This window comes from Alligator mississippiensis, chromosome 2, assembly GCF_030867095.1.
Source record: "Alligator mississippiensis isolate rAllMis1 chromosome 2, rAllMis1, whole genome shotgun sequence".
NCBI classification, from domain to species: domain Eukaryota; kingdom Metazoa; phylum Chordata; order Crocodylia; family Alligatoridae; genus Alligator; species Alligator mississippiensis.
Window position 1 is genome coordinate 162940635 of NC_081825.1, and position 25222 is coordinate 162965856.

General features: G+C 40.9%; 1 protein-coding gene across 2 annotated transcripts in view; it reads right to left on the bottom strand.

Annotated features, from left to right (window-relative positions):
• Positions 1-3473: 3473 nt before the first annotated feature.
• Positions 3474-25222, bottom strand: part of SLC39A8 (solute carrier family 39 member 8) — a 46199-nt gene continuing 24450 nt past the window's right edge. For both annotated transcript variants that reach the window (XM_019488179.2, XM_059722346.1), the window contains exons 3-8: positions 22390-22559; positions 20170-20292; positions 19506-19673; positions 10192-10399; positions 9484-9668; positions 3474-5424 (exon numbers count right to left, since the gene is read on the bottom strand). In XM_019488179.2, coding sequence (XP_019343724.2) covers positions 5275-5424; positions 9484-9668; positions 10192-10399; positions 19506-19673; positions 20170-20292; positions 22390-22559 — 1004 coding nt within the window. In that variant the 3' untranslated portion in view covers positions 3474-5274. The remainder of the gene's footprint in view (positions 5425-9483; positions 9669-10191; positions 10400-19505; positions 19674-20169; positions 20293-22389; positions 22560-25222) is intronic.

Sequence of the window (25222 nt, forward strand, 5' to 3'; positions counted from 1 at the left end):
TCCCCCCTGCCCCAGAAGCAGGGAGCTTCCAGCCCTGGCTCCCTGACTGGGGGCAGGGAGCTTGGAAAAAGTCCCAGCCCCCTGCCCTGTTCTGCCGGTAGGGAAGCTATCAGTGAATGCCAGGGACCTACCCCTCCCCCGCAACCCTGTACCTCCATCGTCCAAGTGGGGCACTAGGCTGGGAAAAGTCTGCAGGGCTGGAACCTGCCCCTGACAAGGACAGTTCCCAGCCAGCCCCAGGCTGCATGGAGAAGTCTGCATGTTCAGCCTGGAGCTGGCTGGAGACTGCCTAAAATGGGACAGACCCCAGACACCTCCAGGCTGCATGTGCAGATTTCCCCATGCAGCCTGGGGCTGACCAGAAACTGTCCTGGCCAGGGGCAGGTCCCAGCCAGCTCCAGACAGGGCAGAGAACTCTCCCTGTGCAGGGAGCGCCCAGCCCCCACTCTGCAATTGCAGAGTGGGGGCTGGGAGCTCCCTGCTGTTGGGGCAGGGAGATATTGTCCCCACCCAGACTCCACCGCTGGAGCATGCTCTGACAGCAGGCAGCTCCAGGGGGCAAGTAGCAATCTCCCGCCCCTTGCTGCCCAGCTGACAGGGAGTAAATTTGCTCCTGGTCAGCCATCTACGTGTGCTGTACTGTGCAGTAATTACTCGGCAGTTAATTTGCTAGTTGCATTTGCAAGTAGCTGTCTAGTAGAGCAAATTACTGCACTGTAAGGGTCAGCACATGTAGACAGTGACACTTACTATGCAGTAATTAGCTCTACTGTGCAGTAAGGAATCTTGTGTAGCGCCCAGTATGTCACAGTTTAGAAATCATTCTTCATATACATGTGCTGACCATTACGCAAATTATGGAGGGACTGGGCAGAACTCTATCAGTAATGTTGAATCAGAACTTTTCAATCCAATAGGAGGTTTAAATTTTCATTTTATAAAAATCTCACTGAAATGTCAGAAATTACAATGTCTGATATAAACATTAACCAGTGCACAAAGATTTATTTTACATGGAGGTGGATGAAAAATGAATTGATTCAAAGGATATAATAATTATTTTTTAAAATACCCTTTTTTCCAATAGATTTTATCTGGATTGTTTTACTTTTTTTGTACCCCTTTTGCAAGAAATCTAAAACAACCTAGCACTCATCCTTTGTCCATATTATTATTCTGTATGCTGATTGCCTGAGTATCATTTATACATTATTCATCTTTATCTATAAAGACTTGTATATTTTAGCTAAAAACAAAAGGTGGTATGAGTCCAGCTGAATTCAATAAAATTTGTTGTGGTGTGAACACCATCACAAGAAACTTCAGTAGCGTTAAGACAGTATTTTCCCATATGCATGAAGTGTATGACGGTCAAATGCACTAATCTGTTGATATAATTAATATGAAAGCATATGATGTCATTGTTAAGGTTTCATATGAGATGAAGCAAATTTGATAAGCAAGCAAAAAGCTTCGTAGATCTGTCAAAGTACCAGCTGGCATTGGAAATGAAACCTTTAATTAGTACAGAAGTTTGTTACCAGCTACAATGCTGTCAATAACAAGTTAGAAAAGAACAATGAAGTTTCTCTCTCAACATCTTATTTCCATTCTTTAAAGGATGGATGGATAGATAGATCGATGCCAAAACTTAATTGCCTTTTAAGAGAGTTTTTATTTATGTCTCTGATGCTCTGTATGGAAATGAAAAATTGGCACAGAGCAGGGACTGTATCTTCCCCACATTCCAGATACTCCTGGGCCCCAAATATTTAGGTGGTTAAAAAAATTACAAAGTAGCAAATGACTAGCCACAAGTCATACATAGGGACCTACCAAATTCCCAATTTCACGGATTATGCAAAATCCACGCAATGCCTGTGAAATCTGGGCAATGCCCATGAAATCCACAAAAATTTGAGAGAGAAAAAAAATACTTGGAAAATAAAATGCTGACTCCTCAGATGGTGTTAGTAGTCCTCAGGGCGCTACAGCAGCCTGGGAAGGGGGAAAAGGCTTCCAGCTTAAAGAGCTGCTGGGAAGATGGCCACTGCCCCTGACCCTCACCACTTCTTGGTTGTCATGTGGCTGCACCCCTCTCCACCAATCAGCAGTGAGGCACAGGGCTGCATCATGGACAGTCCTCACAGCCAATCAGTGGTGAGGGGCTGGGCCACATGACAGGCAGCATTTGTAGCCAATCAGTGGCCCAGGGCAGGGTCACTGGGGCCCATGGCCCATCAGAGGTGTGGAGGAGGGGGCCCACCACACCCCACCACAAAATGATGGCTGGGCCCCGCATTCTGCTCAGCGCTGTGTGGCCATGCCCTAAATTTCCTTTTACAAGGTGTTGTCAGAAAAAAAAAAATCACTGTAAGTCTTATTGCTTTTATACACTATTTAATGAAAAGTCCCTCCATCTGAAAGGTCTCTCTAATGAGTTCTTACTACACATGCTTAGGGACCTACTCAATTCACGATTTTGCAAAATCAGGCAGTGTCTGTGAAATATGGTAATGTCTGCAAAACCTGCAGAGAAAAAAAAAAAGTACTTAAAATGCTGGCTCCATAGCAGGAGCCAGCAGTCCTCATGGCCGCTGCAGCCTGGCCACGCAGCCCACCAGGGGGAAGTGGGGAAAAGGAGCTTCCAGCATGAAGGGGAGCAGGCAAGATGGCAGCCACCCCCACCCCTCACTGCTGACTGAGAGGGCTGCCTGTTGTGCAGCTCTGCCACTCTTGACCAGTCAGTCACTCTAAAACCACGAGACAACAGAGAAAATGAATAAAGAGAGAGAATACTGGATAATGTGAAGACATTATTTCCTTGCAGAGAATTGAAAATGGGGTGGCGTGGGCATCTAACAAATGTATTTTTGATTTAGCAAACAAAATATTTTAAAAATTTGTTAATGTATGTTTGTAACAAGGTCTCACCCCAAGGGTGGCTGTGATGCCTCTCCTGGGCTATGGGTCCCTTACCCTGGTTCTCACCCCCCACAGGCTGCAGGTCCCTGACCCTGCCTTCTCTCATTCCTCTGCATCTGCAGCCATGCTCCTTGGCCTTGGCCATTATCCCTTGGGCCCTGGTCCTGGACCAGTTAAGACATCCACCACCCCTACAGTCTCAATCCCTAAACAACTGGAATTGCAAATCCCAGGCCCTAAGGCTGTCTTACTCCAAGCAACTGGGATGCTTTAACAGAGGGTCTCCTTGCAACCAGCTCAGGAGCTCTTCCCTCTATGGCCCTCAGGGCTAGACTGCCTACCCAGCTCAAGCCCTAGGGTTATATCGTGAAAGCCCAGCCCCTTTTGGCTTATGCAGCTCCCTTAATTGCCCTCTGCCTCACCTGCAGCCTGCCTTCCCTTCAAGTAGCAGGAGCACCAAGCTCCCTGCTACAACATTTTAAATGATCAGCCATAACCAGTGGCATTTAGTTCCCGCGTGTTTTGTCTTAAAAACGTAACTGCTCAAAGTAGTTTAACAGAGTATTTTAATGTCATTAGAAACTAAGATACAAGAAATTTGCTCAATAAATCATTCTGAAGGCCTTATAGAAAATATATCTTAATCATGAACAAAAAAACAAAAGCCCAGTCTCTCCACACGAGTAGAAAATGAGGCTGAAGGTGATATTTCCTATATTTATTCACATATTACATGCCTCCAAATAAGACAAGAACCTTGTTCTGAGGAGGCAGAACAAAGAAAAAAATTTCCTTTCAAATAAACTGTTCAAAATCATTTTCCTTGTTTAAAACAGTACCTTGTCCCCCACGTTTTCCATTGCTAATTTTTGAGAAAAAGGTGAATGTGGTATGTGAATAAATAAGGAACTTTTAAACAGTATAAGTGTCCTAGAACAGGGCTGTCCAACATCTAATAGGCTGGGGGCTCCACACCGTGCTGCATGGCCCCCCACTACCGTGCATCCCCTGCCCTTGCCATGCTGTAAAGCCACTTTTGGGACTCAGTGCCTCCCCCCTCAAACCCACAGGGCTCCATGAGCCCTGCAAGCCATGTTGCCTTGCCCCCCCCCCCCCCCGGCAACAGTAGCAGAAGAAATGGGGAGAGCAGCAACCATTTAGAAGCCCAAACTGATTGGATTCAACTTAACCTCTCACAGGCCACATGCTGCCTACAGCCCAGGAGTTAGGCAGCCCTGTCCTAGATTAAGGTAATTAAAAAGAAATGCTGTGTTTATTTCTTTCACTTCTCCCCTCATAATGTATTGAGTTGTATTATTTGCAAAAACCTTTCTTATAAACAAGATTTTGGCTCCAATATGATCCAGTAAAACTTTGAGCATGCAAGAAACATAGGGCTACTCCTCTAAGATGTATATTTTCCTAGCTATATTTTTCACTGAACTGACACATGCAACAGAAAAGCCTCCTGAATATTGATTTTAATTTTTTTTCTTAACAGTTATTTGGCAATATTCACAATTACAGTTTTTCCAAAATTAAGGCAATTTTTTTCTTTTTAGAGTAATTTGCAAGGAATTTAAAATATAACTGAATAAAAAAATAAGGTCAAACAATTCAAGATTAAAATGCTTGTAAAATGTAAAGCTACATAATGGCTTTAGATCAATATAAAATTCACAAATTGCTATAAATTTCATATAACATTTTTACTTATTAAAAATGTGGCTCTCAAAATAGATCTAGAGTTGCCTAGTGCACATAAAAAAGAAAAGATGAAAAGCAGCAATTGGGTATCTTTCCTTCCACTGTTAATTACTAATTAAAATCTTAGCATAATTCATATCTATTTAAAATAATTTTGATTTTTTTTTAGGGGTTACACCAGCAAACCCTGCAAAAAACCACATTATAATTAACCAGTTTTATACCGCTCTTCCTTCATAATACTTGCAATAAGACCATGAGCTTTCACCAATTTTCTTCTGTATTGATGTCCTTCTCAAGGAATCCCTCTTCCATTTAATCTGAGTCATATGGAGTACGTGTGCATTGCCTGCTGCTTAATTCCATTGAACATATAATGCTATTTTTATCATTATGCAGGTATTCAATTAAAATACAAATCTCTCAATCAGGTTTCTGTAATATGTAGAAGTTGAAAGTCCCCTTTATAGGACTGATTTGGGAGTCCTAAAAGGAGAATATAATTATCTGTAGTTTCCAGAAGAAAACAGGGTCATTGTTTAAAACCAAGCAGATGAACTGAAAGTCCCTTTATGGATTTCAAGTGTTCTTCCATTTTTAATTTACTTAATGTCTTCATTATTGGTAACATCTTCAGTCACATTATTCCAACTCAATGTCTCCTGCATACAAGGTAATCAGTAGTATAGCAGCAAATCCTGTCAGTAAACCAGCATTCTGGATGAGGAAGAAGGTTAAATCTTTTTTCCTTCCCGTTACTTCTTCTCTTACCATGTCATTCATCTCTGGGAACTAGAAGAAATATATATTTTTAAGTAAGTGTTGCCATCTTGTGGTAAGCATCTATAACTGAGAATTTCAAGTCAGTCATTGTAATAACAACAACAACAGATTAGAAATCCTAACAAAAATTAGCAAAAGGGAGAAGTCATAGAGATAGGTCACCAAAACTCCTATATAAATTCTGTCATTCTACAAATGCTCCTCTGCTGCCATCTGTCTTCTTGAGATGTCACCAAGCTTCAAACCTCTTTCCCCATCTGGTTTCAGGAGTCTATGGAGGTCTATCTACTAGGCCAGAAATCATTAGAAGCTAATCACTTCTTGCCAAATTATAATGTTAAAGAAAAGGATATTATGTTGTGTTGCTTCCAGCATTGATATAATAGATACATATACATAGGCTTTTAAACAGAAGCACCTGATATCAGTGAGATACCACATAGGCTGATAACCTACTGGAAAATCAGGGATGTAGAAATGATGGCTCTGTGATGATGGCAGTGATAATTATCCCTTTATCACTAGTAACATGCACTCAAGGGACCACCATATCATAAGGGAAGACTGATATATTTTTAAGTAGACATATGTAGTACTAAGAAAGAGTGTGATCCTTCCAAATGATGGGACAAAAGAATGAAGCAGCCTACTATTACTGAATGGTGAGGGGGCTGGAGCACATGACTTATAAGGAGAGTCTGAGGAAACTGGGCTTATTTAGTCTAGAGAAAAAAAGACTGAGAGGGGATTTAATAGCAGCCTTCAACTACCTGAAGGGCGGGGCAGGCGTCGAAAAAGGATGAAGCTAGACTTTCAGTGGTGGCAGATGACAGAACAAGCAGCAACAGTCTCAAGTTGCAGGAAGGGAAGTTTAGGGCAGATATTAGGAAGAATTTTCTCACTAGGAGGGTAGTAAAACAGTTGAACAGGTCACCCAGAGAAGTTGTGGACTCCCCATCCTTGGAGGTTTTTAAGACCCGGCTAGGCAAAGATTTGGGTAGGATGATCTAGTTGGGGACGGTCCTGCTTTGAGCAGGGGGTTGGACTAGATGACCTCCTGAGGTCCCTTCCCACCCTAATTTTCTATGATTCTAATTCCTCCAGCTTCATAGCAGAGTCAATGGAAATGCTGTCAGACTGGATAATGGAATCCCTGAAACTTGGGAGACTCTCTGTAGGTGCATCTACTTGTTCATTAATGGGCCATAGTTACAGCACATTAAGTTTAGTACTTGGATAACCAAGTACTAAATCAATATGCAGTAACTCATGCTACTGCGCAGTAGCTCTAGCACACAGGTTTTTCAAATGCTAACTGCACAGTACCTTAATACTCCTGCACAGTAACATATTAGTATGGGTTTTGCCCAGCCCGCTACTGTACAGTGTTATTAGGCTACTGAGCAGTTAGCGTCTCGTGTAGATGCACCCTGTATGACCATACGCCATTCAAGGGTATAAGTACTGCTTGTGGTAGCCAATCCAGGCAAAAAACTGCTTGTCCTTTCATAATCTACAAAGATAAACACTATCTTGACAGGAAATGCAATTCTCACAGCCGTGAGGCCAGGGGAAGCAGAAGACAGAGCCCTTTCAGTAATCAGCCCATCATTCTTCATGTCCTTTTCACAATAGCTAAGAATAACAGTGAACGAGACCATGCTTAGGCAAGACCCGATTCTCTAATACCGCCTTCAGACAACATGCACACACACCCTCACCCACTCCCGCATGCCAAGAGACATGCACAGCCTCTCCCACCCACATGTGAATGTCATTAACAGAAACAGAACAGAGGAGAGAACAGCAAATGAAAGAAATGAAGTTCTAATTAATCCTACCTGCCTCAAGACAGAGGAGAGTAGTGTGAAAATCAGAAGAGAAGCAGAACAACAGATCTCTGTTACAGAGCTTTCACAGAAAATACTTTTTTTTTTTCAGATACAGGGTTATGGACACAACCTGAAAACCTAGAGAGAATACAGAGTAACAGATGAGGCAGGTATGTTACCTATTTAATGGGCTTAGTAATTATGATTTTATGTTGAGACACTTTAAATTTGAGCAAATAATTCCATGATTTTTGCATGAGACTCATGTTATCTATTATTTGTGTTACAAGAATACTTGCCTTTATCATCTCATATGGTAGCATAAGTGTAGGGGTGGCGGAGAAAACCAGGGCAGCAGCCCTGGTTGCTACCTTTGTGGAAGGCTGCAAAAACAGCCACTATCACAGTGGCAGCCTGTGCTGTCCTGTGAATCTATGGCTGCTCCAGGCACAAAGCTGCCCTGCTATACCTCTGATTTCATATAAAAGAGCATTTGAAGTGACAGGAAACTGAAAGCATCAGGAATGAAGTACTTCTTCTTGAGGTTACTAAGCTATTGAAAATAGTTTACTATGCTGTTTTTTCTCTAAAGTGACTTTTAGTGTTACCTGTGCAATCACAGGTTGTTGGGTCATAATTAGACTATAGTATTGAACTATTAATCAGAAGTGGAACAAAACTGTGGTGCACCACCAGTGTCTCTTCAAACTCCAGGAAGAAAGAACAAGTACGTGAACCTACGCTCACCATTCTCGTTCAAAACTCTCACAACATTCTATTTGATTAACAACTTACGTGATTTTATAGGCATATATGTTCTTGCAAGATTTCAGTCTGAGATGGTGAAGCTTATGAATCTTAAAAGAGTTCTGCCATTTTGTAATAAAATCTCAACATAGGAACAATAACATGATTTTGCTGCCATTGAATCCAAACTGTATTACTCAAAACCTACTCTCAGTTGCCAGTCTAAACCTGATCTGCAACTGAATGCTGCCTCCTTCACCCATCTATCCTATTAAGACTTTATTTTTTAAAAACATAGATAAGCCATGGGTCCTGTAAAGAGCAGAGGTGGATTTTTCAGCTCAGAGGCTGAACAGAAAAAAAAAAATAGAAAAAATTGTTAAAATATAAACAGAGCTATTTTGAGTTTCCCAATGTTTAAAAACAAATTTGGTTTGGGTCAGTCCAAAATATTCATAATAGCCAAAAAGAAATGTTTCATTTCATTTTGAGGTTGTTAACTTTTTTAACTCAAGTGATGTTTTCAAGAACATTTCTGTTTTGAAACAAAAACTAAAAAAAATTCAGTGTAAAAATGCTTAAATGAAATTTCTGACATTCTCAAAAAGTTTCTCCCTTTTTTTATCTGAAAATCTGTAACTCCAATTCATAAATAATTTTGTTTCCTCCAAATCTCCAGTTTTCATGACATATACTACTTGACAAAAATACTCTGCCTCAATCTGGTTACAAGGACAAAAGTTAGCTCATAACACATACTGAGTCAATAATTATGATAACAAATTCATTCATTCATCCTAGAATTTTACTAAATGTTCTGTCACTGCTATTATTGTTATTTTAGCTGAATTTATAGCACCAAGAGAAAAATAACCTAGGAATAACCAAGGTTAAATCATCCCCAGGAGAGTTTCTCCTGGCAAAGTGAATGTCTGTACAGTTTACTCTTCTGACAAAAACCACAGTCCTCCAACAGTGTAGAGTGCTTTGCTCCTCCCCACTCCCAAGGATACAATGTTTTGCCCAAGCTGGACTCTACTACTCCAGCTGAGCAGGGAGCAGAATATGCCTCCCTCGCAGTCCCACTTTGTGCTGCAGGGAGACAAGATGATGCTGATCAGTTTGGGTCAGCCAATCAGGGCTGCCATCTACACTGCTGCCATCTATTACCAGGCAAACTAAAGGAGTCTGCAGAGCATGCTGAGATGTATGCAGAAGGGACTCCTGGCTGTACAGCAAAAGCACTGCAAACTCTCTACTCCTCAGGGGCTCAGTATTTGAATGTCTGTTCAGGCATCTCCAGGTAAATTCTTCTATCAGAAGAACAAACCCAGGAGAATTCTCCCAAGTCATTTAAACAGGTGTACACAGCCATAGCTCACAGAGAGAGAATTCCAAATTCTAGTGGATGGACCATTAGTATGTTCTACTGTGAAAAGTCTTATATTCCTGTGCAAAAATAAATTAATTAAAATGAACTGTATCTCACCATATCTGCCAGAGAAATGTACAGGAACATGCCACCAGCTAATGCAAAGATGATGTGAGGAGCAAAATTGTTGCCCACTAATATGCCAAAAGCCAGCCCGATGTAGCAGGAGCAGGCTGAAAGGAAGTTGAAAAACAAAGCCTGGCGAGTGCTCATTCCTGAATTAAGCAAAATGACAAAATCTCCTAAAAAAAACAAACAAAAAGAAACATATTTAGAAAATGATGTTACATGACTATTCTGGATCTGTAAGAACTACAGTAGATCATACAAATGTTACACCCCAATGCTAACTTTTTTATATTTATTTAAATACTGGAATAATATTTTCAGTCAAAGGTAACTAGCAGAGTTAATCTGAAGTCAGACGGAAGGCAGGGTAGAGTTACACTTTATAGACAAGCTAATTCAGAGATGCATAAACTTTTGTAAGCAACAGTTCACTTCACAGCAGGGGCGGGCAATTATTTTGGGCGGAGGGCCGCTTACTGAGTTTTGGCAAGCCGTTGAGGGCCGGATGACAGGCAGCCAAGGGCAGATAAATATTCATTTTCTAAATCTTTTAGGGTCCCTGCAGGCCGCATAAAAATGGTCTAGTGGGCCGCATTTTGCCCACCCCTGCTTCAGAGTCTATGAAAGCACTAATGTGACTGGAACATTCCAATACAATTTTTTGACAAACAACTTAAATTAATGGGCATGCCTTACCAAGTTCATGAGGGAACTCTTCACATAAGATTGCTATGGATGTACTAAGTCCCTGAAGAAGAGACAAGGTAAAGGAGGCACCAATAGCCAGACCATCAATGAAGTTATGTAAAGCATCACTCAGTGTGATCATCCAGGCAATTGTTCCAATCTCGGATAGTGCGGGCCCCTTAAAACATTTACATGAGCACCTTTGGTTTTTTTCTTCCTAGAGAAACAGCATGAAAATGACACGAAGCACGAAACTGCTGCAAATAAGTCAGTTAATTTCATTTCCATTGTTAAACAAATCTAGATTTCCTAAAAAGGTAATGTAATACTCATCTTAGAAACCCACATTTTCTGTCCATGGAATAGACATTGGCCAAGCAGCAGCAGCACATGGTTTTCCATATCATTGCGTTGATATGCTTTGACCCAAATCACCTCCCCAGCTATGAAATGGCAGGTCACTGCCCTTCTGCTGAGACAGCTATCAAGGGTGAAAATTGTGAGGGCAGCTTTTACCATTCACACATCAGTCCACCAGAAGTTCCAATGACAACACAATTTTTTCACATAGGGACTGATGGCTCTTCAATGTACCAGCTACCCAAACTGGATTTGAATCATAAAACTGGAAATAAAAGGGGCTCTCATATGCTTAGGGTTCAATCAGTAATTTTCCTACATGCTGATAACATTTTCAAAGTTAAAAAATAGCTTACTAACAGTTACAGAAAGAATGAACATTAAGACTTTCAATTTTATGCCCCAGAAGTCAAGTATGTTAAAAACCAGACACCATTTAATAATAAACAGTTCTGGCAGACAGAGAACCAAATTACCTGAAGTTTAACAGGATATAAATATATCCTTTTTTGAGAAAATTCTTATAGTCCAATCTGATAGTCTTCTCAATGTTTCCACTTAATATTTATAAAGTAATAGCATTCCAGGTTTAAGTACAATAATATGTTTACATAAAACAAGGAATGCTCTTGCAAATGAACTATTAGCTATTGCTTATAGCTGAAATGGGTAAATATACATATTAAACAAACAGCTTTCTTTTTCTTTTAATATGCCTTAAAAGCCAACATACAGCATATTCCCCTAACTACAAAAATAGACAAAATTGTAGAAGGTAAATTTTTCTTAATTATAAAAAAAGATTTTTTAAATGGTTTAATATTGATATGTGAAAAATAAGAATAACTGGGAAATTGCAATTTATAAGATTAGTAAACGAGAGTATAAAATAAATAACTACATTATTTTAAGTAGCAATAGACCGGTATTTTATCCCAATCACCATATTCTTATCTGAAATAATACAATCTATTATACAAGGGTTATCCTGGGAAAGGACAAAAGCTCAAGTCAGGGATTTGTTAGCCAAATACTCATTGCCCTACTGAAAACAGAAGCTGATAAAGCTTTGGCTATTTACAACAGATACCATTAATCTGGGGTTGTCAACCGGGGGTATGCATACCCCTGGGGGTACTTTGAAAGGTCTCAAGAGGTATGCAAGGGCAGGCAGGGACAGAGCACAGCCACCCTGCACTACTGCCTCACAGGAACAGGGCTGGGGCGGGGCAAGAGCAGGGCCATACAGACGCTGTGCTACTCCTGCTCACCACACCACCACTCCACATCTGGCTGCTCTCCACCACCCCCCACCCGTGCTCCACGTCCGACCGCTTGCCACCCCCCCCCCCAGGGTACAATTACTAAAAACGGGGCTACTGGGGGTACACTTATTAAAAAAGGTTCAAACCCCTGCCATAAAGCAATTATAGCCTCTACCGGCACATACCAAAAGCAAAAGTAATAGTTTTATGAGATGAAAGAAGTAGCCAAAAAAAAAAAGATAGGCAACTTCCATGCTGATCCCATTATGTCAGTTGTACCCATCTTTTCTATATCTTTCTGTTCTTATAGGCCCTGACCCTGCAAAAAAAATTCTTTCTTTGCAAGCTTTTGGGCCCAAGCGCCCTTCCTCAGACATAGAAGAATTCAAAGTTTGTAAAAGTGCTCCCAGGTAAAAATGAAACTTCATCTTGCACAGAAGAATTAAAAGATGGTAGGGTTCCTCTGGGTGCAACAGTCCATTTTAACAAAGGTTGTTCTGGGAGAACTTTTACAAACTTTGAATTCTCCTGTGCCTGAGGAAGGGCGTTTGGGTCCGAAAGCTTGCAAAGAAAGAAAAAATGTTGCTACTATTTAGTTGGTCTAATAAAAGATATCGCCTCTACCCCAAGTATTTTGTCTGCCTATGCTTTTAGACCAACATGGCTAAAACTAACATCCCTGACCCTACAAATCACTTAAGCATGTGTTTGACTTCAGTGGATTGCCACATGCTTAAGCCAGTGACTCTCAACTTTTTTTTAGATACAAGGCATCTTTTATTAGACTCAAAGCATACCTCACAAAATGTCTTTAAAAAGCTCTTAGCTTTCATTCATTTTTTTACTATGGACAAATAATAGAGCAATTCTTCAGTTTTAAAGAATTCAAAAAAAGCACTTCTGTTTGACAGATTTCCTATTTTGATAGATTTCCTATTTGAAATCACTGGGTTTATCTTGTGAATCATACTGGCACACCTAACAGTGCTAATATTACATGGCACCCACAGCACCCTGGAAAGCATTTCAAGGCACCCCAAGGTGCTTTGGTGTTCCAAATCTATTTACCTTTTTTTATGTTTAAAAATTCTTTAACTGAGTTTAACATTCTCAAATCAAGCATGGACTATCTGCTATCTTGCAACAAAATTACTGCCTAAATGTATACCGTTATAATCAGCATAAATAAAACAGGTAGATAGCCTTTACCACCTAAAGTGTCAAGCATGTGGCCCTGCCTTCCAGCCCAACTTCAGATGAAATACCTTCAGATGAAATAACTTGAAACATTATTAATCAAATAACCAATAACTTCAGGGCTTTGGTGCTTGACTGGAATTCCATTGAACATATGCTGCCCAATCACAGGTGATCTTCTCTAGTGTTGCAGAGCACTCAGGTGCACTGCTCCTAAGAGGGGAGAAAACTGCTAGGGAAAGAGCCCTAGCAGTGAGTGATGAGCCCAGCTGCGGGTTGCCACGGCAACCAGAGGAGGTCAGCTGACCAGAAGGGGCTCCCATATAAAGCCCAGGGGCTGAGGCCAGGCTGGTAGTTCCCTGCCAGCGGTCAAGGAGCTCTCTCTCATGGAAGAGAGGAGAAGCCCGACTCAAGGAGCAGCATCTGACATGGCTGAGGGTGAAGTATCCCCGGTAGGCTTGAACGTGGTTATAGCCAGGCGGCTTCCGTTCATGTTATAGCCCAGGGGCTTGCGTTGTGTTACTGTTTAATACCAGTGGTTTGGGTGAGACTACTAGGGATTGGAGGAGGCCTCATAGGGGACCCACAGCAGTGTGGAGACCCCGGAGCCAGTGAGGGCACAGCATTCAGGGTGCACTGACCCTAGCCCCAGAAAGGGGGCAAAGGAGAAGCCCCAGGAGAAGGGGGCAGCATTTGAGAAATGCCAGAGGGAGGGCGGCATAGATGAGTGCCAGAGAGGGTGCCAAGTGAGACCAGGGCCATGGACAGCCCAAGCGCCAGAGAGGGCGCAGAGCTAGACAGGACCATGAAGGGCCCGGAGAGGACAAGGGGGCCGAATTATAACAGGGCCCAGACAGAACAACGTCTATTCCATCTGCGAGGCTTGGGGCGTGGTAAAGGGGTGGTTGGAGTCACGCATAGCCCATAAGGCTAGGGTGCCCCAAGAGAACGGTGGTACTATCCATCTTGGAACAGGACCCCCAAGGGGTCCGGGAGTCCACAGGGTCAGATATTACAGCAAACCGTGTCCAAGAGGATGTAAGGCAGCCTCCCATATATTTAATCACTGTCAAAGACGTGGCCGGCAAGAATTTGAGGGTGCCTTTGGGCCAACTTGGCACGGGAAGGGGGCCTTGGGGAGATCACGGCCATCCCGCAGGACCTCGCGCCATGACATCTAGTAATGCCAAAAAACACATGAGTAATATCAGCTTCACCTTCTGTGGGGAATTATCATTAAAGGAAAGCCAGTAGGATAAAACTAGCAGAGAACTGGTGGGAAAAGGAAACATGGTAATGACAGATCTTCAGAAGTTAGACTTCAAATTTCAAATAACCCAAACACCCTGTTATTTAACAGGGCTAGAGTCCACAAGCTCTTTCACCTGTGCCTCATTTCTTTTGTTAGATTTTTTACTTCCATATTTTTTCTTTTTCCTGGTATGCTTTCTTCAAATCATCCAAAAATTCACTGAGGATTTACTTTGTAGATTGTGCTGACTTCTGTCAAAAGTATGTCTCATTGACACATTTCTAGCTCTGCTGAGGATATAGTGCTTGAAGCTACACAGAGATTTTCTTTTTGAATAATGTATTACCTGGGAAACCAGTGGATCATGAATTTTGTAGCCTCTGGGGTCACTTACAAGGCCACATGACTTTATATTAGTTAAGTGCCTTGTTCTTGCTGATAAAAAAAAAAATGGCAACTATTCACTGAAAGACAGCAGCACTAATCTCAGGTGATCATATTTTTAAAAGACACATTACCAACCCTTGTTCTCCTATCTTTATTTTACAAATATTATTATAGTTTTTATTGAAGCCTGCTGATATCTTCTTGCCTCAGAACACAATCACCCAAGAAATACTGAAGAATTCACTGAAAGGATGGGTTCTGTATACTCTGGAAAAACTTTGCTGTGGAAATTATTGGGCTCATACTTTCTCAAATTACATTGCAATCACTCCCCATAAACTATGTGAAAGTAAAAACATTTGTACATACCAATTTTGCATTCAGGCTTTAAATTACCTATTTTTTCATGCTAGCATGGGCTGTGTTGAATAGTTGTAGGTACAAAGTTTCTGGGGCACAGTAGGTGTGAATGATTGAAAATGTATTATTTATTTGGAAACTATTTTATTTCTTAATTATTAAGATGAACCACACACACAATTTTATGGATCCATTTTATCAGTGAATTCTCTCCCATGCATATTAATGGCATTTAGCTATGGACCACTGTTAAAATAAAAATATATCCTTTATCAGAGTGACAAAATTAAAAAAAACATTTTTTGTTCTCAGTCACCTCAGTGGGAACTCCCAATGAAGTCAGTGGCACCGCAGAGGCATGACTAAGGGAAATGTTAGATCCACATGCTTTGCCAAAATTGAAATATATCATCTATGAATAAGGCACATATAGAATCTTTTACATGTGCTGGAAGAGATTGAATAATTTGGTACCAAAATGCCATTTGAAGGCTGGAAAGATTGTCGAACTGTTTAAGAATGGGACTGACACTTACTTCAGTGAGCTGGAGGGTGTTTTGTGCTTTGGAGTTTTGTATGGCTTGATTTTTCCTTCTTTTTAAGTAATGTTCATTATGTAGAGTTCAAGGAACTAGTATAGATTTCCATATGATTTTTTTTCTCTCTTGATACATTAAAGAGAATACCTGCTTCATTGGGGTCTGGAAGAAATTTTATTCCATGGTCAAATTGGTATGAACAGCATGGGTGTGTTCCCCGAACGCACCCATGCAGTTTCGGCTGTGGAAACACATTTGCAACCCTGCAAACCACACATGATCCACGTGCGTGCCAATCTGCAGCACAGCAAGCTCCCAGTGTTTTGTTTGTTTGTTTGTTTTTTTAAAAACACCTGCCACAAAAAAAGCAGTGTAGAGCACATGGCAGCTGCCAGAAACCAGAGTCATACTCTAGCTGCCAGCCAGGCTCCGAGCAGCCGGGTTGCCACCGCTGCTGCCCTGGGAGGCCCCCAGGACTTCAGGTAAGACTTGGAGACAGCCCAGGTGCTGGCCCCAGCCTCCCCTACCCCACCCATGGCAACTTGCCATGTGCCAGAGCACACATGCAGGGGTGTGCCTGGTGACAAATAGCAGCAAGACAAATATGTGCTACTGCTATTTGTCCCCAAGAAAGTGCACGTTCCCGCTCATGGGGACGTGCCATGTGGGTTTTTGCCTTCCTTTGTAGTGTGGGATGTCACCCTCTTCCTTGGATCTCTCAAGTATATTTTAACAAACTGCAACAGCAGAACATTGGCCACCATTATCATCATCCTGCTTTACTGTGGCAGGTTAAGACACTATGCATTTTGGTTGTGTGGAAGAGTTACCTGTGTATTTTTAGTAATAGGTTAGACAAGGATTTGCTTCGGATAGTTTGAATAGGGATGATCCTGACTCAGGCAGGGGATTGAATCAGATGGCACCTACAGATTTCCCTTCCAGCCCTACTTTTCTTTGATTCTATAATTCTTTAAAACGGTAGAAACAACTAGAGGTTCAAATTTGGGTGTGGGTTCTCAGAGAACCACAGTGTTCCAGGCAAGGGGAAACATGATGAGTTCCTCATAAACTAGTTGTCTGGTCATTATATTGTGACCTCTAAAATACACTAATCCTTGCCCTGGCTGTTCCAGTCCTTTCTTTATCATACTTAAATGATAATGTGTTGGCTTGTTATACATGTATAGAGTGCCAGGATATTACTCTTCCAATGGTATTTTATGAACAAAAGATTATTTGATTGCACGTCCTACCAAGGTAAGTAAATAAATTCCAATACAGATGGATATTCTCAATAGCCAGGATAAAGGGGCATGAATATATTCCCTTACAAATGTATAGGCTACATGAGAAAATTGTCATATCCATCCCTGCTAAACTACCCTAGCATGCACTCTCCTGTGATTGCATAGGTGCCAAGCAATCCCACTGGACTTACATAGCTGGCTTACAAAATGTCAGGTATTATAAAGGGAAAGTTCTACACTATTACACCTCTATAATTTATTTTATAGACAAAGGCTTATGTAATAGTCTTCCTATTTCACCATCATTTTTTATACAGTTCAGCTCCCTTAAGCCTCCCTCTTACCTTCAACTTCAACAAGGCAATGGGCACAGGGTCCTAAGTCCATTTGGGAAGTAGTACCTCCTTCACTACACTTCTTCCTTCACACAGACAAAAACTGAACACTAGATGTAATACTGAAAGAAAATCACAGCATTTCTTTGCTGCGCTTTGGAAGCACCCCAAGAGCTAGAAGGAATGAGACAACACACACACACAAGGATGCTGATAAAAACCATTGTAACATTTTATAGACAACTCTAACCTTTGTTTGTTTTGTTAGACAGACCTTTGGAGTATTTTGTCTCTGGAGCAACGTTTTCACAACATCATTATTTTTTAACCATATAATTTTACTGCACTGTAAAAAGGAATTTTGGGCACATAAGAGGTTTCCACGGTTGAAGTTACTGTTGCAAGTAAAAGTTAAAAGTATGTGACTAATTAAATATTTATAGTGATCCTGACAGACAGTCTGTTCAAACATTAAAAGAAGGATACCTACTGTCCTGGTGAGTGAAAGCAAGCAGTGCATTTTGACACAGGCAGCTTACTATCACTTCCTTTAAAAGCCTATGTGATGAGCTCTCCTCACTGTACACAGTTTATCCACTCTAACAAGTTTTACATTGCAATGATACATTAAAATTCTAGTACTTGCATGTCAGCCTATGCCAAATGGATCCTTCATAAATACCAACCATAATGCATAAGCCACCTTTGAAACACTGAACTTATAGCCTCCAAGACAGCCAAAAGGCTCTTTGTATGTATACATCAAGGTGAAATGGCAACTATAGGGGACAGATTTGCTGACACCAATACAAAAACGTGTTAATTATAACTCCATAGATGCCAGCCTGTGGAGCCATCCATTTGGAAGAAAAGCAGTGCCACTGTCACCACTTGAGACATTAAAGCATACTAGAAATATCATAAGCCTGTTATGTAAGTTCATGGTCTCCCCTTGCCCAAGGTTGTGGTGCCATTGTAGGCTCTGTAACTAGCATCTGCATTTTACAGCTATAGGTTCCAGAGATTTCTCTGGGCTGTATGTTTAATTCTGCAGTTTCTCAGCCCAGTTCACATGCCATTCCAACTCTGTCAGTGTGAGGCCAGATGGGAATAGTAACAGAAACCTTGTAGAACAAAGGCAATCTCAATGTACAATGTTAATTATTTAGCTAATAATGTTAAACCTGCTATGCTTTAAATCCAGTATACTGAAGATGCCTACTGAAGATTACTCTTTGGGGCCAGCTCTGAGGTAAGGGTGAATGCAGGCCTCAAAAGTAATCTTCAACAAGGATTTTCAGTATGTAGGTTTATGTTGTGCCGGACTTTTAAGAGTTTGAATTTTCTTAATCACTAAAATTGTGTGCATCAGATCCTCATCTCACAGAGCCCCAAACCTGGAAAATGAGTGTTTCATTATGCACAAATAGCTCTTTCAGCCATTTCCTATGTCTCCCTCCTGTCCCACTTCCCTATTCCTCACTGAACTGTATTGAGCAGCACAACAGAAGGATGGGAGACAGTCACTATGCAGCAGCTACATGATATTCCATGCAGTGACTAGATGAAAAAACTAGAGAAAAAAGGCCATTTCTATACTACCATTTTCTTTAACACAGGATACCCAGCATTAGCAATGGTTTGCTTCTCAGCATGACCTCCTGGTAGTATTGAGAGAAGAAAAAGAAAAGGGAAGCTCAGAAGCACATTACTTTTCTCCTTCCAATTTCATCCACTCCCTAAATTGGCCAGGGATCATATTTGGAAGATAGGCCAAGTAGCAGAAAGAAACAGAATATGCATGGCAAAGAGGATGATATAACAGAGCTCTAATACATACAGCAGAAAACTTAAACGGGGGGTTAAATTTGCACCTTATTCCCATGCCCTGTTGTAGCCAACCCTCCTGGACTAGCACAACAGGCCAGAATAATCTCGCAACGGAGATTAAAGATGTATAAATGAAGATGAACAAAAGTGAGATTAATGGGGCCAGCACATATCTCTGAGACCTCTGGTTGGAGGTTGACTGACTGAAGAAGCAGAAATTCATCGTGATCATTTCACATCTGCAGTGCTGTATCACTTAGAGACCGTGTAAAAAGAAAATCAAATAAACTGGCAAAATATTGATTCGTGCTCTACTTCTGCTAGCTTTGCTACATGCTGGTTTATTTGGCAGCTAACAAAAAATCATCACCACATTTGCTAGCTTGCCAAAACTGCAGCTTGTTCATACTGCACAAGTGAGTTGTAAGCTAAAAGTTAACAAAAGTATGAAAACATTCATAGAAGCCTACATTAACTCTCTTTACTGGATAAGTCCATATAAGCAGTTGTGATACACTAAATTAAATAACAAATTAAAATGGCTATACCTGACCAGGATCCACACTGATATTGTCATAGGAAAGAGTTCCATTAGGCTCTACTACAGCTGAATTTACATAGCATGTGACTCCGTTGCTGGATTTCACTGGTTTGGGTAGATTACCATTATCCTGGGGAATATTCTTTTCATTAATTTCAAAGTGATTGTGGTCACCCTTGTGAAGAAAAAAAAACCCCCCAAACAATAATAAGAACAACAGCTTGTGCATTTATATTGACATATGTTTGTGTTTATTATATTAGACAAACCTTCCCAAACCAATCACTGTAACATTTATTTTCCAAGTAGCATTTGATAGTTATTAATGGAAAGATGCCTGGTCAAATAGTGCTGTTTTTACTTCCTTCCTTCCAGCTGTTAAATTCCCCCCAACTAAAAGTGTATTAAGCACTTTCCAGTATTTCTTTTCCCTGTAACCAATCAATGCAGTTCCCACAGGAATTTTATGCATTATGGTCCATGTGGTCTCCAAAGACAGGGGCTGATTGAACTGGGGGCATCTTGAGAAGATGCATAAGACAGTCCCCCTAATGTGATCTGGGTAAGCTCAGGAACATCCCTGCTTGTACATGCTGCCACTGTAATGTATACAGACCAACAACTTACTGGCATACATCAGAACTATTCTATGCAGCAGCCCCATTACTTACCTGGCCATAGATCTTCAATACCATTTTAAGAATCCTTTCCACAAAGAAGAGAATATAGAATCCACCAAACACAGCTACTGCTTTCTCAACATAGTTATCTATTTTGGGATCAAATCCAAATGCCTAGGAAAGAACGTAATGGCAACTCAAAGTTAGTCAACAGGCTTAGTTCATTTTAGGAGTAAAATACAACACTTACACACAGTTTGTGAAGCAGAGCGCTTCCTGACCATCCTTTAGCTTCAGTGGGTCCTAAATTATTACAAACATGTAAGTAGGCCTAATTTTTACTCTGCTGTAATGTGCTAAAATGTAACATGTGGAGTGCAAATGTCATTTTTAAAACAAGTATGCCCTTTCCTTTTGAGCATCTAAACAGCAGCTTTTTAGCCTTTTATGTAGTGTTTTTGGCACTTATGCACAAGTTACAATTCTTTTACTACTGCAGTCTTGGCGACATAACTGTGTGCACATAGAGCATACAGGCAAGCAAGGTTCTTTGAGTAGATACGATATCTTTTATTAGACCAACTAAGTACTTGGGGAAAAGTTCTTAGCAAGCTTTCGGGTGCAGTCACCCTTCTTCAGACACAGGGAGTCGGAAAAAAAAGGTCAAAGGGAAACATTACAGAGGTAATACAGGGTAAGAAAGAGGCCTTTTTTCTACCTGCTTTATCTTTTGTTTCTCCTTTCTACCTATTTATATTTTCATTATATCCTCTCACACTTTGAGCTTCTCTCATTCCTGTTTTCCTGATCTCCAAGTATTCTTTTTCACTGACAGCCTCTTTTCCACCTTGTATTCTATCACTGTAATGTCTCCTTTTAGCCGTTTTTCCCCTGCTCTCTTCCCCCTCCCCTCTCTTGCTTTACCTCTCTGCTTTACCATTTGTTTGCCTAATTTCTATCTATTTATATTCTCACTGACATCTTGCCGCACTTTTAGCTTCTCTCATTTCTTGGAGTCTCAGAACAGCAGAGGCTCCCTATGCCTGAAGAAGGGTAACTGTGCCCAAAAGCTAGCTAAAAACTTTTTTCCAACTACTCAGTTGGTCTAATAAAAAATAATCACATTTACTCAAAGAATCTTGCCTGCCTATGTCCTCAGTTCAACACAGCTACAACCAAAAGCCCAGCATAGAGCATATATGAGCAGTAGGTTAAGCCTTGGCTGGGCGGCTACATGTCTATGTATGCATGCCCATTCTAAAGACACCTTGCACCTAAATTAAGAACATGCAGTGAGCCAAAAACAACTTGACTAGTCAGTAGTAGATTCTAGAGGAGGAGGACCCTCACCTAGAACCTGGAGAGCCAGGTTCTAGGCTTCCCTTTCTCAGGAGGGATCTGAACCTGCATCTCACTCTTCCCAGCACAGTGTTCTGATTACCACACACCAGGTTAGACATAATCCAGGCCTCTCTCTGGTGCTCCTTTTGAGCCTGAACACCTGGGCAACCAAGAGTGGGAAATATGAGGGCCTGAGAGGAAGAGAGCAAGTGGGAAAATATGTGGCTCAGAGAGAACAGAGAAGGAAACAAGCTTGGGGTGCTAGCTTCAGCCCTTGCCTCCCACCTGCAGAAAAACTCCCCTCTGTGCTGCTCTTTATCCAATGACTATTACATGCAAGAGGCAGTGGATTAGCTTCAAAACTGGCTAACTTCAATACTATTAAAATTATATTCCATTCAGTTACACCAGGCTGGATTTACTCTACAGCATTTCTTTCTTTCTCCAGGAGGAAAAGTATATTATAGTACAGTGGTCCTCAACCTATCCCATGTTACAAGAAAGGAAAATGTGGGGACACCCTACCTGTCTCACCATACGAATGATGTTCTATTTATTTTATTTATTTAGCAAATGCAAATCCACAAAGACAAACAATAGCATTCTCATTAGCTGAGTTCAAAGTTATTAGTTTGTAGAAAAGATACACCTTGGTGATGCACGGCATTGTTTGCATCTCTCCACAAGTGCACAATGGGTGGTGAAGGTTGGCTGCGCAGGAGCTCTGGTCTGTCCTGAACCTGTTTAGCAGGGACCACTCTTGCCACTGATGAGTGGGGTTTGTCACAAGGAACTCGTTTGTAACTTCCCGTGATTTCAGGACCCTCTGAAATCTGCTCACAACTTCCTAGCAGATCAGAGCCCACACTTCACAAATCACTATACTTTGGAAACATAAAAGTGCCATAAACAATGAAACTCCTTCCTTACCTCTGGGATGAGCTGGAAAATTGCATTAGAAAAGAGAGTCCCAATGGCCAAGCCCACAAAATATGTTAAAATCTTGGGGAAATATGGTTTCTTTAAGAGAGGAGTTAAGACCAATCCCAGAAGTGATGCAAGGCTAATGATAGTCACGGCCAGGAATCCAAAACCCCAAACTGTGGATGAGAAAATAACAGATATACCAAATATTTTAGTATATTATCCATTTCAGTTTTGTTTCTAACAGCTAAATTGACAGCAAGCAAAATAGTTTACAAATCTTTTTCCACCAGTTAAAATCAGAATTTACAAATATAGTATATAGTTGTAAGTTTAAGGATATGACACCAATGAAACTGAAATATTGAGAATGATTAGTTCCTATCTGGGACTGGCCAGCTCAGGGAAGTAGTATGAGGTCTGGACTTTACTCAGACAAATTCTTAGCTCCTTTAAATTAGTTAGAGGCAATGAAGAATCAGGATCAATGCCTAAAAAGATACAACAACCAGGACATTCATGACCTTAGTTTAGGGTATACCAGGGGTAGATAAAATATGGTCCACGGTCCAGACCTGGCTCACAGGTGGGCACTGCCAACTGACTGTGTCCAGCCCATGGGTGCCCCCACAGTGTTCTGCACAGGGCCAACCCCCACCCACTCCCAGCCAGGACAACCTGCACTGCACTCCTGCCCACACCCACCTATGGCTGCATGCTGGCCAGTACGCAGAGCTTCCCCACAGGGCTGCTCCCAGTGCAGCTGCAGCCAGCCATCTGGGCACTGCTTAGCTCCTCCCACCTCCAGTGGCTCCTCCTCCTGCCCCTGCTGCGCCACTCTGGACAGTAGGTAACGTGGGGGAGATTTCATAATTGTTTCAGCTGAATTCCTTGACTCCCCTCACATCCTTACCCTTTTTACAGGAAAAATGTTTATGAAACATTCAGTAGGGACTTGCAGTTTCCAGTTCCATTTTTCTTTTGCTGTTTCAAGTATTCCTGTTCGGAGTATACACAGAGGTTTTCTGAAAGAGTTGCTACCTATCTAGCCTTGAAAAATAGATAGCTTTTGAACAGATGTATCATTTTCCATTATAAAAAGAGAATGGCCCAGGACCATAGGAGAGAGTGGAATGATCCATTTTTTCATTTGTAATTTTTTATCAGTAATAATCCATTTTTTCACTAGTGCTCTTTCCTGTAAGATTCCAATGTTATGAGGAAATTAATAACAAAAATGTCCTGGTTCTCAGCTGGTATAATCAGTACTTCTTTTTTAAGTCAATGAACCTCTGCTAAATTCTAACAATTGGGGAATCTAGCCCAGAAAGTTTTAATTATTCTTTAATTACATAAAATCTTGGGTTAAGACCTCATGTAACTTCACAACTTTTAGCGAGCAGCACTTCTGCATGTATGTTGCATGATAGGACATGATATAAACTCTAAAATTCTGACTTCATTTTAAGAACTGTGGGCCCTATAATCCCATGCACCAGAGGGATAAATTCACATACAAAACACGATGGCGCTGACCTTCTAAAAGAGTGGGAAAAACCTGTTTATCACTAGGGAATTCATAAAGCAGCCTGTTCTGTTCTGTTCTCTAGCTGTGCACGTCCCTTAGTGTTGCTAGGAATCACCTGTACCAAGCACCAAGAGATAGAAAGAACCACATGTAGCAAATACCTCCACGTTCTTACTCTTCAGCTTGATGCCAGCCTGCATGGAGCCTCTTTGTGTTGTGTTTGTGTGTAGAAACTTCTCTGACTTCAGAGACAAGGGAAGCAATTTGTTCTAGAAAATATCCTTTCCTATAAAACATCTTCCTATAGGGTCAATTCCAAGTGAAAGTCTGTTCCTCAGACCCTATCAGTGCTATGCACCTGAGAGCCAATAAATACTCTCTGAACAGAATGGAACACGGAACTAAAAATGAGTAAGTGAAAAGTGAGACAAATATCAGACTAATGTTATCACTGACTCACAGTGGGACAATGACTAATAGCATTTGGGGAAGGAGGAAAGATGCAAACAGATCAAAGGGAAGCACTAGATTAATGAAAAATATGCACACAGCTTGAAGGAATTAAGCAGATGCTGCTCCCCTTACCTTCCCTGGTATTTACTTGACTCCTCCTGCTCTTTCTAGCAGGAGAGCAGCATTTTTCCTGCTAGAAATGTAGTCTGTCCATACCCAGTGTCTCATAACTTCTTTAAGGTATCTTAAAGGAGAGATAAGAGACAGGTTTGTGACCCTGGTTTGAGGAAGGTGCAGGTAGTAGGCAAGCACAGGTCCATCATGAAGATTTCTAACACTGCGAATTTCCCAAAAATTTGCAGCACTAGAAATGAATGCCAGTCCATATGCATTGTCAAAGCTTCTTTTCCAAATAAACTGCTTGTCCTTCCATACAGTATCAACAAATGATAGTCAAGTCAACATAACGTTGGAGTATATGAGAACATAGGAATAATCCAGAAAACACTGTCAACAAGACTGATGTATTGTGAGCCTTAAACTGTGTAAAATAAAAGTTGTTTGAAGTTTCCTAATTACCCTGCAAAAAGGGCTTTGTATGATCCAAGGAACAGGTTTGCTTTTTCTATAACAGAATGTGTTAAACAGACTGAACCAAATTTGTAATGCATACACCAGTTCTGATTATGACTGACTTTGCTGGCAGCATTATGATTTTTTTTATATGTAAAAGAACATACATGATGTACAGAAAAAAAAGAGGTAACTGCGAACATTTAAAATACTTTAATTAAAATTAAAGTTTTAATTTTGTCTATATTATTAAGAAATAGAAAATAACAATCAACAGCTGCATTT